Source organism: Engraulis encrasicolus, chromosome 15 (genome assembly GCF_034702125.1).
Source record: "Engraulis encrasicolus isolate BLACKSEA-1 chromosome 15, IST_EnEncr_1.0, whole genome shotgun sequence".
In the NCBI taxonomy this organism is placed as follows: Eukaryota; Metazoa; Chordata; class Actinopteri; order Clupeiformes; family Engraulidae; genus Engraulis; species Engraulis encrasicolus.
This window is the reverse complement of record NC_085871.1, coordinates 324,279-337,869: the sequence shown is the minus strand read 5'-3', so window position 1 is coordinate 337,869 and position 13,591 is coordinate 324,279. Positions and strand designations below refer to the sequence as shown.

The window sequence follows — 13,591 nt, the reverse complement described above, 5'->3', positions numbered from 1 at the left end:
GTGTTAGCTCGGCGGCGTCTGCGTCTCTCCGATGCCCTTCAGTGCAACAGAGTGCCGCACCTAGCGAGCCCCCATGCTACCCACCAAACATCTGCACTGGTCATTAGGAGAGAGGAGTTGGCCTCAATCTTTCAGCCAGCAGAGACGCTTGGAGGAGAGCCCATGACAAAGTACACTGGGCTTCACTGCACCACTCTCCTCCAGAGATGGACCTCTCCCCTCCCCTCCCCTACTCTCCCCTCCAGCATACCCCCTCTAAGTTGTTGTTTTCACATTGCCTTGATACTCCGGTTACTTGTGTCAGCAAATGTGTGATTTTGCAGACCATCTGGTCTTTCTTTGTTTTTCAATGATCGGTCAAGCACTTGCAGATCATTTTATATGATGGGAAAAAACAAAACAAGTCATTAATGTAATTAAACCTTGTAATTAAATACCTGCAACTCTTAGGCATACGAATATGTCATCAATGCTATTAGGATATGATTCAACATGTCTGACGGCAACAATATTCTGTCCTATAATAACAAATGTGGCCTAATCTTTCTACTAATTTGATGCCATTTTACAACATAGTGGCCGTGTAATGGCTTAGTTCCAAATGTTAGTTTATGTGTCCATGTCCTTCAAGGTCACTGGTGCACAGCCACTGAATTTCATTACATCAAAGCACACTGTCAGACTGCTGGCAATACTTTTAATAAGCTTTTATAAGACTTCCATTTTGCCTTTAACGTTTATCAGTGCCCAACCTTTCACTCACCAGGTATACATATCCCTAGTAGGAAACTGCATTTTTTAAATGACATTTTTCCCTTCTTCAACACAATTTTGTTTCTCAGTCAGCACTAAAGACATTTACATTATAACCTGTTTCACATCAATTTACCTTGGGACAAAGTAGAACTTTATAAACTTTTTGACAAATACACATTTTGAATACATGAATACACACTGGGCAATACAGATCATATGCCTGATAGAAGTGCAAAAAAAGAAGATGAATGTTATTTTTTTCAGGCTCATTTCAATGACTTTATGTGCTGTGCATCGCGGATGTGGACCACAAAGCTGCTTCTGAATGAGAAAGTAGGGCGAAACAGAAGTTATTACAACCAAACCATGCTTTACATGTTGGTTATCTCGCCCTGATAGCCAGCTTTCCAAAACGGTAATAAATCCAGGCATGTTGACGGGCCTCTGTGAGCTTGCTTGCATTTACAATCTAAGTAAAACCCACTGTAGAGGAAAATTGAAGTTGGATTAAAAAAATGAATGAATAGATAGATAAATAAATAAGTGGTCTCCCTGTGCTGTCTTTAAAATGGATGCCTGAAATTTACAGTTTTCCATTAACTGATGCCCAGCAGCATCCAGCCTTCTCTCCCCCGCCTTGCTTTCTGGCCTTGGTGGCGCGGCTGTGTTGTCGGCAGCTACTCTCTGTAGGCTGTGACACTATTCGCTTTTTCCCCTGGCTGCCTAACTTGAATGTGTCACTCCCTTTTTTGTCAGGGCTTTTAACCTTATCGCTTTTATACCGCCGGAGAAAAAAAAATGCAAGCGCATCAGCATATAAACTGCTACAGCGGTTATTACCATTATCATCAGTGCAGGCGTCGGGAGGGAGTATCAAAAGAATCATTTGTTGATAGAGCGTTAAAAAAAAAACATTTACCTACTGTATGCTTAGAGTGCGACAGAGGATTCATGTAACGCAAGATAAAAACACCCTCGCTCAGTAATCATCTCCCCCCAATTCGAAGAATGCATACTGACCATTCTCTAGACCAAACAACCCCCACCCTACACCAACACACCACAAACACAATATTTACTCTCCACAAACCCACTATAGAAGGTATATGTGGACAGAAATCAGTTTTCTTGTCCTTATTTTCTGTTTGTTTGCTTTTGCACGTCTATGTATGTATGTGTGTAAGTGTGTGTGTGTGTGTGTGTGTGTGTGTGTGTGTGTGTGTGTGTGTGTGTGTGTGTGTGTTAGGATAGGGATTGTTATTTCTCAGCTGGTGGGATCACATCGCTAATGGTTGTAGACCCCTGCAGAATTCTATTAACCCTGGTTATGTCAGCCCTAATAACATGCCACACTGCTAAGCAGGATGGGATTGATTCTCTACAAGGGAGCGAGCAGTATAATAAAGCCTTGAATAATTTACTTTTAAATAGAATCTTTCAGATGGAACACAAAATTGGGACTTAGCAGCAGTGTGGTGTGGTCGTTCCTGCTCTTCTCTTCTTCTCTTCTTCGGCCTCTCTTTTTAACCAGTTAAACTAAGTAGCAACCCCCCCTTACCTCCCCCAAAGTGAACACCGAAACCAAATAGGTTGCTTGTGAAAAGGTGAGCCGTGTGAAGGTGGGCCATTGATTGCGTCTGTGATGGAGCCTTGCTTGGCTTTGTTGCACAAACGCATCAGATGAGAGGAGCCGGAGCGCTTGGCTATATTTGCCATTCATTAGTCGACAGTGAGGGGATGTAAGGCTGCATTCACGGCGGGCCACTTGTGTGATAGCAAGGCATCAAATCAATTCAGTCACCTTGAACTCCAAAGATGAAAGAATAACATGGTGAAATTGGGCTCTCTTGTGACCCGTTTGGCTAGACACACACACACACACACACACACACACACACACACACACACACACACACACACACACACACACACACACACACACACACACACACACACACACACACACACACACACACACACACACACACACTTTTGATTTATAGGAGTGAATCGTAGTGCACAAACAAAAACTCATATAAGGAATGAAGGATGCACCTTATGAGTTCGATAAGACTCAGACCACTCGCGAGGACGCTTCTCTTGGTCGAATGTGTCATTGTGCTATTCATTTTCGAGTCAGTAGAGATGATATTTCTTGTCGAAGGGAAGAGAAAGACAGTCTGGCTGCCTCTCTACCTCAGACATACACCACAACTGATGCACAGAACACATTTCTCTTTGCCTTTTGTCGTCTCACTTGATGTATATATTCGCCGAGTCTCCCTTTAAAAAATGCAAGAGCCTATTGTGTGATGGGGGAAGCTTTTTTTTGGAGGCCGCAGTCAATAAGCCTTACTGTCGGATAGTAATCTGTCTTTCCAAGCCCCCTCTGGCACTACTTCATAGCCGGCGTCTCCCCAAAGCCTGTTTGTGTACTGCGTCTAATGGAGAGCCTCAATCCCCCCCAGTGCGGAAATTAAATGAACTGTGCCGTTCAAAGCAGCCCGTCTGCATTGCGCTCTGGCTCACAAGGCCCCACACTCTCACAATGGTATATACGCTGAGCTCTGTGACATACATGTTCCCCTGCTCTCTCACTCAGGCACATAACGCTCATGAACAACCATGCGCACACACACACACACACACACACCCTCATGCGTGGGGCAGAGTGCCGCTGGTGACAGGCAGGCGGTGAGTTATAGCCGTACAAAGACCGATATCATCCCTACATCGGCACAACAGGTAGGCTGTACACCGCTCCTTGGCTGTATCATGCAAGGCATCTCCAGCACCACCTCACCACCCCCCTCTGCCTGTTGAATGCTACGAATGCAAACAAGACTGATTGAAAAAAACGGAGTGCATTATCATGGGCGCCCATGACTTCCTGCCTACATGGTTACACAGAGGGACTACTAAACAGTGTATCATAATCATGGCACGAGTTATTATGAAAAGATAGGCAAGACACCGAAGTGAGGTGACCTTTTGTGTCGTTTCTAAGGTGATACAACATTAATTTGATCAAGGACCAAAAGGCCCTGACACCGAGGGGGCCCCGGGTGGGTCTCGCCACCCAAACAGCTGAGGCATGAGAGTCTGGAGCACAAGCCACCGCGTAGGGTGAGGAAGGGGCACAGAGCCGGGTGGTCCTCCGCAAAACAATGGCCTGCCCTCCACATTGAAATGTGCTGATTAGCTGAACCCCCCCAAAGCAGTCAGCAAGAGCCGGCGAATAACAATGTTGTTTATGAGCTCATAAAAGGTACCCTGCTGCCTGAGAGGCCTGGCAGTGCTCAAGACACCCAGATACTCTCAAACATCACTAGGATATGAGGAGCTGACTGGATAAGTACATCCTCTCAGACTAGCGCGTGTTGCTTTTGAATACTGCCTCGCAAACCACATTAGAGTCATGGATGAAGAGTGGTGTAGGGTTCGATGGAGTAGATTACCTCAGTTTAGGAAATGTCCTCATCCAACTTCGAGGCAAATAATAATTTGACCACAAAAAAGTTTGAATGACTTACAGTTCTGCATCATGTCTATGTATGCACAACAAAAAGTATTTTTTTTCCAGACACAATTACTTTTCCATCGACTCCCCAGCACCACAGCAATACTATGTTCAGATATTCTCAGTGTATCACAACAGAACCAGACTTTGTGCAGCTAATGTAAGTGCGGTGTAGGACGGACGGCGACGTCTAACTGAGGGTCTTACCGGAGGTAGTCACGCCGGCAGAGGATGAGGTTGGCTTTGGTGTAGAGCGTGGAGCCCACCTCGCCGAGCCGGCAGTCGCAGCAGGCGCATTTCAGGCAGTCCTCGTGCCAGTACTTGTCCAGGGCCTTCAGCAGGTAGCGGTCCTTGATTTTCCGGTTGCAGCCGGCGCAGCCTTTTGGCTTGGTGTCCGGCTGGACGGAGAGCATTTGTATACCTGTGGAGGGAAAAGAAGAACACAAACACGGTTAATAAAGCAGCCATGTTGGGAATCTAAATTGTCCACCCCACTAAACATTGGACGTTGTATAGACGTTGAGATGATGTCTATATTGCGCCTGTCGGTCCTTGACCAATTCTGGACCTCAGATCGACGTGCAAACCAGGTCCACTATTTGGATGTAATTATGACCCCATTAGTACGTGAAAATGTAGTTGAACATTTGAACGTTGGTATAGGTCACTTTTTTTTTGGACGTCTATAACAGGTGCAAGGAATTGACATGATTTAAGCAATTTAACCAGTCATGTTGGGAATCAAAATAGTCCACAGTGGACGAACTACGCCATTTTCTACTGCAAGGGAAACAATCCAGCAATACAATTATTGTTGGAAAGACTTTCTGTGAACAACACTTGTTTTTGTTGGAAGATGTGCATGTTAAGACAGGGGTAAAAAAAACACTTTAGCAAGCAAGGACACTGATCTCACAAATGTTGTGTGGGTTTTAAAACACATTTAGCATAGCACTGCTGAGCAGTGTTCTTTTCTAACTGTAACTTTCTCTTTCATCTTGCCTCCTTTCAGACATTGCACACTCTTTCAGGATAGGGGCTGTTGTGAGAAGCTTTCTTAAGGCGGGCAACCAATTGTGACGCCCTCAACACAGGGCCATGAAAGGGTTTTGTTAGGCAACCGGGGGAACAATGCCGGTCCACGCAGCCCAGCCAGTAATTAGTATTCTACCTCCATACAGCGTGGAGAGGAGAGGAGCGGAGAGGAGCCACCCCTCTCCCCCACAGCTCGGGCTTCGGCTCCTCTTTTGTCCTGACAGAAAGAGGGAGAGAGAGAGAGAGAGAGAGAGAGAGAGAGAGAGAGAGAGAGAGAGAGAGAGAGAGAGAGAGAGAGAGAGAGAGAGAGAGAGAGAGAGAGAGAAAGTTCCTCCCATCACGCACACTACTCCTGAGTCTGCAAGAGCTGGCCCAGCAAAGCGAGGCGAGGCGGTGTGCTGTTCGTTAATTTGGGAAGCATCACATGGTGAGGGTGCTTGTTAGACACAGTGCATCTGTTGTTCCAAGGTTAGGAGTGTCATCCAAATTCACTTCATTCTCCCCCATCCCTGAAATCCCATGTGCAAGCAAGCTGCTCCTGTGTGTTCCTCCATAGCCTGCTGGTGTCTCTGTAGTTTATATGGTACACAGAGTGCTCTTTTATAAGGCTGTGTGTTTCATTTAGACACAAGCAATCTCCTACATTTCGTAATTAAAATTGGAGATGATGAAGCCAGAAACAAGGAATCCAATGCCCCCAGCTGTCTCACTGTCCTTTGGTGTGATATTAGAATGCAAACCAATGCATAGCAACTGAAGTAGTTTTTTAGGTAAAGCGCATGCTACAAAATGTGCATGCCTGCTAATAGGCTTGGCTGATGTCAGCCAACCGAAAGCACAACATTTTTTGAGATCAGAAAAAAACACTCCTCTTGCCAGTATTGACTTCTGAAACTGATTAGCCTACTTTTCGACAAGATCACACCAATGTCTTTGTTTTGAGTATGTGATGTTCACAATACAGCCAAGTGTAGTAAGTCAGGTGTAGCCTACATTGGGACACACCAGAATAACACTTGGACCGTTTTTGTGGAGCCTGCATGAGAAAACTATTCTCAACAGTTGCGTTTTCCCTGTTGAGTTTTTAATTGGCTGGATTGAACTGTTAGAGCAGTGTACGGCTGATTGCCTCCGCTGAACGTCCTTGTTCTCTGCCACTCATCCGCGCCGTCCCAACTCAGCTGGTTAACACAGGTCAGTCTCAGCACCAACCTTCAGAAGTAGTTTTCGCTTGGTCTGTCATCATTTTTTTGTCGGTGGCAAGAAACACTGCTAGCTGCGCTCCAATTATGGATTCTCGCAGTCCTGTAGCAACCTTGTTAATGATGGCTTCGCTTTCACAATTCTCATCGCTGTATTATTGCATTGCTCGCGTTAAGGCCTAGCGGAAAATCCAGTTGAAAACCAGTTGAAAATTCCAGTAGAAAACCAGTAGGAAAAACCATTTGGAAACCAGTTGAAATGTGAACTGGTTTTTACTGGTTTTTACCTGGAAATTGGAACACTTCTACTGGTAGGGTAGCTGGTTTTCTACTGGTTTTCTCCAAACAGCTACTGGTTTTCTACTGGAGTTTTCAACTGGTTTTCAACTGGATGTTCTATAATGGTCTCTACTGGTTTTCTCCAACCAGCCACTGTTTTTTTTACTGGAATTTTCAACTGGTTTTCAACTGGATGCTCTGCAATGGGTTATTAATTTAAGTAACTAGTCAGCCTTGCTCAAGCATAGAGGCAGTGAAAATGTTAACAAAAAGTGGCAGTAAGAATTTTGCTTTACCCAAGTTATTGTCACTTATGCTTATTCAATCTCATTATGTAATATCAATTAATAACGACCTCATGCAGACACATACCACACAGATACAGCTGATTTCAAATCGAAAGTCAGTTTATTTGATATGCAATTAAAATACAAATCAATATCCCAGTAGGTATTAAGGGCAAAAAAACACATATAGGAAACACACATGACTTCTAACTTAAAATTAAGTGATCCTGCCTGAATCTTCCAAATTTTGGTTTGGAAGCAGGGCGAATCTGATGGTCTGACAAGGCTGAAGCTAACTTAAAATGACAATAACCTGAAAATACAACACTGACATTCTTACAAACTCAGGCAGCCTCTAACTGAAATGTTAATGAATATAAAAACACTGTCATCCATAAAAGGTGTGTGTCTCTCTCTGTGTGTGTGTGTGTGTGTGTGTGTGTGTGTGTGTGTGTGTGTGTGTGTGTGTGTGTGTGTGTGTGTGTGTGTGCGCGCGCGCGCTACTGGCACTCTCCTTGGTTGTGTGCAGAGTCAGGGCAGGGCTCAATATCTCCCTCAGTCAACGTGTCCTTATGGGAGAAGGTGGCAACCAGAGTGACACTAAGGGAAGTGGGGAAAAAAAGTTTTGATATGTGGGCTGTCAGATTCTTTTAACACATTTGAAACACATACCACGGAAAACAGAATAGTACACAACATTAACATAACTATGGATCTGATTAACATAATATTTGACAAACATTTTGTACAGATTTATCATATTTTACTGACCTCTAGCAGCTCTAGACAGCTTCCATCCAGCAGCAAAGAGTCCCTGACCATCTTCTCTGAAAAGCAGAATAATCACATAGAACATGACTGCATCTCTGATGAACACTGTGAGATACACTGATTGTTATAAGTTGAACTAAAATTGTGCATACACACAGTTAATACTAATTTGAATTTCATAAACAGATTCCCATCATAATTCACTGTGCCTGCATATAATCTGGTGCACATGAGCGTGAGCTACTTCACTGGCCTGAGCCCACTTATATTCTTGTGACACACCAAATTTCAAGTCTTATTACAGTATGTATTAATGGTGCATGTGGGCCAACTGTAATAAACATTTCAAATGATCTCGCAGGCCGAATAAAAGGACTCAGCCAGTTTTGACCCCTGGGCCTTAGTTTGACATCCCTGGTGTAAATGTATGAATGTTTGCTCACTTTTAAAAAACGTTGGTCTTTCTCAGCATTTTCCGACACGGTCCTACAAGGGGAATCAATGTAACTAGACAACTTCCGTCCAGCAGCAATCCTGGCCATCTTCTCGGCTGAAAAACAAAATAAAACACACAACATACAGCTCTGATTAACACTGTGAGATACACAGATTGTTTTATCTTTGACACATTCATTTTGTGTAGATTTGTAACATTTTACTCACCTCTACCAACTCTATCTGGCTCCCATCTATCAGCAAGGAGTCCTGGCCATCTTCTTTGCTGCGAAAGAGAGAATAACACACAACATAAACACTATGGTCTCAGGATAAAATATGAAACTTAAACAAATAGATTTTTGACATTTAAAAATACATAGGCTACATTTTGTGTAAATTCATTCAATTCAAGTTTGCTCACCTTCAGAAACCGACTAGTTCCACTTATTTTCAGACATGGCGGTTGCGTACAGTAACAAGACAGCTCCACCCAGCAACAGGGTCTCTGGATATCTTCTCAACTGCAAAGCAAAATATAACACAACATAAACATTAGGGTATTCATCTCTGAAAAACACTGTGAAACAGACTGACATTTGAAACACACATACAACTTTTAAACTTAAACCCACCCAGTAGCCTCCCTCACTTGACTTCTGTCTTTTGATTTATCTTAGAGATGTACACACAATAATGCGGAACATAGGACCTGGGGAACATAGGACCCGGGGAACATAGGGATAATATAGAATACAATAATATAGAACTATGTTACAGATTTGCAAAGAACAGGTTCAAAACATGCTTCCTTGACAACCCCCTTTTACATGAACATGAAAAGGGCAACATGGGTGTATCATTAATGTATATCCAAACAACTCTTGCCTCAACAAAGTAACATTTGTTGCTAGCACGTTAGCATGTATGCTAGCGGCATTTTAAAGCAGAGAAAAGTAGCTAGTTTTTTCCTCTGGTGTTAGATGCCATACAGTGACAGTGTGATATTAACTGGACATGTTATGGCTAAACTTACATCAAAAAGAATTCATAATGAAACAGAGTTCGTTTCTACAGTAAACCAAGCACCCAATGAAGCAGACATTTTGCAACAAACTTGCAAACAAACCATGATTCTTGTTGTTAACCCGTTAGCATAACGCTAACCGTTAGCATAATGCTAACGGCATTAGTAAACCAGACTGCTGGTGTTAACTTCAGATGTCACCAATGATACAGTAAGGAAGACCTCCTTGGATGCCACTGATGTAACTCGAACAGGACATGTTATACACTTCAAAACGAGGTTACATTTATAATAGAGTCAATTTCTAACAAGAAATTAAGCTCCCAACGAACTGAACATAGCTGTGAAGTGGCAGTGGGACCTACCATAACTGAGTGCAGTAGGCCTATGCGAAGTCATTTCAAATCACGAATAGCAACCATAAACATTACAACGGTTTTACTATCCCCTGTCAATTACGTATTGAAATTATGAAAAAAATTACATGATGGGACTAAAACAATGAACTTACCTTACATAGGGCTTTAATTTCACCGACTTCTTGAACATTTTCTGGCCCATATTGTCAGTTGAAATTTGAAACGATCTTTCACGGCCATCAGAGCAGTCTCGTGAGCCAATGAAATGGGTTACTGGCTGGGTTAACATTATGGGTTAAAATTACCCAAAACTACCCAACCCGTACCTAACCCAGCGTTTTGGGTTACGGAAATAACCCAGCATTTTTCTGAATGCATATTGGAAATAACTTGTGCATTCAGTCTAGAAATACAGGTTGGAAGTACAAAGTGCACAAGAAAGTTCTATTAATATAAAATAATTGGTTTTCAAATTAGTCCAAGGGAACTAGGTCATATAGGCCTAAATGAAAAAAAAAAGGTTACAGTTGCTAAACATTTCTGATTAATTCAGTTTAAATAGCCTTTAGGCCAGGTTGAATTAATAATATCAGTATTAATAATATCAATAATGAATATATTATTGTTATTATTAATAATATTAATAATAACAATAATATCATCATTCTAATTTAGAAATAGGCCCATGTATGTTTCAAACTAGATATCATAAAATCTATATCCAAAACACATACTGTATTTACAGATAAAATGTGGGTTTACAGTGTTGACAAATGCCATTTAAGGACTTTCCTGCAGCCAATGATAAATGGAAATAAATGACACACCACAGATGTGCAGTAATTTGAAAGGATATTGTTTTGACAGACACGCTGTACCCAGCCTATAGGCTACTGGCTGCGTTGTAATCCATTTGAAACGACACCAGTTACAGATGCAATGGTATCCAAAATCCAAATTCAACACACACCAGTTAAAGGCTAGACCTAGGCCTACTGGTTTAAACTCAACCGAACTGGTGAGGAGTCTTAATCCAGTAGCTCTAATGGTTCTACTGGTTGTCAGAATGGTATTCTAACTGGACCTAGGAGTCATAATCCAGTAGCTCTAATGGTTCTACTGGATCTCTAATGGTTCTACTGGTTGTCAAATGGTATTCTAACTGGACCTACCAGTAGAAATGTTCGAAACCAGTTCAAACCAATAGAGACCAGTTCGGACCAGTTCACACCAGTAGAATTCCCATTAGACTTTCAACTGGATTTTACACTAGGGAGGCCAAACGCGAATAGCCTATTATTTCTTTACGCACACAATTCACATCCCTTTTCGATTCCGCGAACTGCAAAGCATGGATGCATGTGCTTCCCCGCAAACCATACCAGCCTTTACACTGCTCGTTGGCGACGAAAGCACACACGGAGTAGCCTGGTCTCCCAATTTGATTCCTTCTCCCCACATCGCAGCTGCGCGAGTGCGGGATGCTGACATTTCACCCTCTTATCAGTTTAATTACTGTTGCCATGGCAGCATAGTGCTTGGTAAAGGCCAATAAGATTTGCCACCGACAAACCAATTTTCGAGGCATCTTGCGAATCGATGACGAACACATCTCGTGTTTAAAAAAAAAAAAGCCAGAAAATACGCACATGTCCTTTCACGTTAATGAAAACCGACCCATGTATTAAGTGGGAAATTGTTCCAGTAGCCTACTATGCAGTGAATGAAATAGACAGATAAGCTGTCAGATGTTGAAACATCATATTGTCTGAATAAATAACTGGTGATCTTTTGTGAAAACAGGAGCGTAGGTCTTCGTACCCCCACAGTAAACATTCAACCGCATCAATGAGAGGAAACTAAGTCAATTGGCGACCACCATCACACACCGCAAAGGTACGTTCAAATTATGCACAAGGGAACATACAAGAGCCTCTTACCGAAACTTTTCTCCCTTTTCTGCATTTGTTGACCAGCTTCTGTCACCGAGCCGCCTTGTAGCAAGAGGAACCACAATTCGAAATCCCCCGTTTGTGTTATCAAGTGAGCAGCTGTATGCACGCTCGCGGAGGGTGGCTTCGCTTTTGTTAGAAGTAAGAATCCTTCTCGCCACGCACAAAAAAGAATGAAAATGAGTGAAGAAATACGCGAATCAACAACACACGACTAGGAACGGAGCTGTGGCTGACTATCGCAGAGCACCACACAGCGTTTAAACCGTTTGTTACAACAGAGCTCGAGCTATGAAATTAGATCGAGCAGCAGCCGCCGCTTTGGCGAGTGGCGGTGAACAAATGACAGCGGATGACAAAGGCATATGCTTACCCCTTCGCGGCGCCGTAATCTTATAATCCTATCGTGCTCCGAGCTGGCATAGGCTATTCCAAGCAGTGGATGTGCAAGTCGGTAATAAGGGCAAGGGATAATAATCAACTTGCTGAAGGGGATAACGATTTTTAAATGAATGACACAGGTTTATCTGAGCATCCAAGCTGACAATTTTGGAGAAAAAAACGGCTCAAAGTTTTTACATTAAAAAAGGAAATCAATGAACTGGTCCTCGGATGCAATGAATGTTAGGCTACTTTAAAAGAGCACATTGATACTTGCTTATTAGGCTACACCGATACATGAGTGTTTTTTTTACAATGACTAAAATGACAGGAGCATCCAACGTTTTCTAACAACTGCGCAACACTGAAAGTGTGGTTTAACAGTCTTGCGCTTCGTCATTTGCAATGCAATCCAATCCCAAACCATGCATTATCGAAGCTATATTACAATAAACAGGCTAAACTGCGAGAGAAGAGCAAATCACCACGCCAATCTGCACAAAATGTTTAAAACACCGGGTTCCGATGCGAACAGGGAAAACACTGCACCCACTCACCTTATTCGCCAAGTTATGGAGAGGAATAACTTGAAATCGGGCACAGAGGTGCAGAAGCCAACTGTATTCCTGGCAAGCTAAAGTTCACAATACTGACATCGCGCGTTAGTGCGGTATGATCTTCAGGTTGAAAATAATGAGGTCCTCAAGGATTGTGTGCAAGGAGTTGTTCGAACCAGAAGCTACAGGTGTTCTCCACGCCTGCTCTGGCGCGTCGTCACAAGTAGTAGATAGCCTATTCGAAGGAGCTGAAGAACAACTTGCCCATTGAGTGAGGAGCGAAGAACAGTGAAGCCTCGTTTTATTATCTTCAAACTCAATCCCTCACCAGTGAGACATTACACGACGAGGAAAAGGTCATTACCAACATATCCAGCACAGGCGCGCAGGCATGGGAGAGCGCGCACCCTCCACACTGAATCAGAGGCGCGCAAAACAAGCACTTCACCGAGTGAGCTATGTTGAAAAAGTAGAAAGGCAGGTGCCAGCCCGTCAACGCTGCTCTTCATAGGGACTGTGGCAGCGTGATGCATACAGCATTGCAATAATTAATCATTTCTGCCACGAGGTGGGCACGAGGTAGGCTGGTAGTGAATGTGCTTCTCCTATACCTAGACAGACGGCAGCCTTTGTAGACATTTGGTATCTGGTTTTGAAGTTGTAATCATTCCCATTGTTTTGTGGTGATCATTTCAAACTTTCGTCAGCAAAGTGGACAACATCTCTTTCAGGTCTACATTTCAGCATACCAAGAACACATTTTGGTGGAAACACAAGTGTTGTGGGTGTTGGCACATCACTCATCTTTTACCTGTATTTGGGCATCTAATTTCGCGGGACCTGAGAAATGCCCCCCCCCCCCCCCCCAAATGAAGGCCTCTGACCTAGTAATGCGCATACACTTGCAGCAAACATCAAATTATACATACACACATAGATAACGCCTGGATGCATGAAACAGGCCTATGATATCACTGAAAGAATTGAGACCAAATTGAGGGGAAAGAATGAGTGAGCGAAAGCATGTCAG

At 43.1% G+C, this 13,591-nt stretch overlaps 1 protein-coding gene and 1 long non-coding RNA gene across 3 annotated transcripts in view; both read right to left on the bottom strand.

The window, feature by feature from the left end:
• lmo3 (LIM domain only 3) overlaps positions 1 to 12,763 on the bottom strand; it is a 41,022-nt gene extending 28,259 nt beyond the window's left edge. The window contains exons 1-2 of one of the 2 annotated variants that reach the window (XM_063217834.1): positions 12,562 to 12,763; positions 4,484 to 4,697 (exon numbers count right to left, since the gene is read on the bottom strand). In XM_063217834.1, the coding sequence (XP_063073904.1) occupies positions 4,484 to 4,689 (206 nt within the window). In that variant the 5' untranslated portion in view covers positions 4,690 to 4,697; positions 12,562 to 12,763. Of the gene's footprint in view, positions 1 to 4,483; positions 4,698 to 11,611; positions 11,833 to 12,561 lie in introns of those variants that run through there. The other variant, XM_063217835.1, reaches the window with a different exon arrangement.
• On the bottom strand, positions 7,188 to 9,867 carry LOC134464374 (uncharacterized). The gene is made up of 6 exons (XR_010037869.1): positions 9,824 to 9,867; positions 8,710 to 8,809; positions 8,514 to 8,571; positions 8,294 to 8,400; positions 7,851 to 7,906; positions 7,188 to 7,679 (listed from the first exon to the last, which is right to left on the bottom strand). It is a non-coding gene; the product is annotated as an uncharacterized LOC134464374 (long non-coding RNA).
• Positions 12,764 to 13,591: the final 828 nt, after the last annotated feature.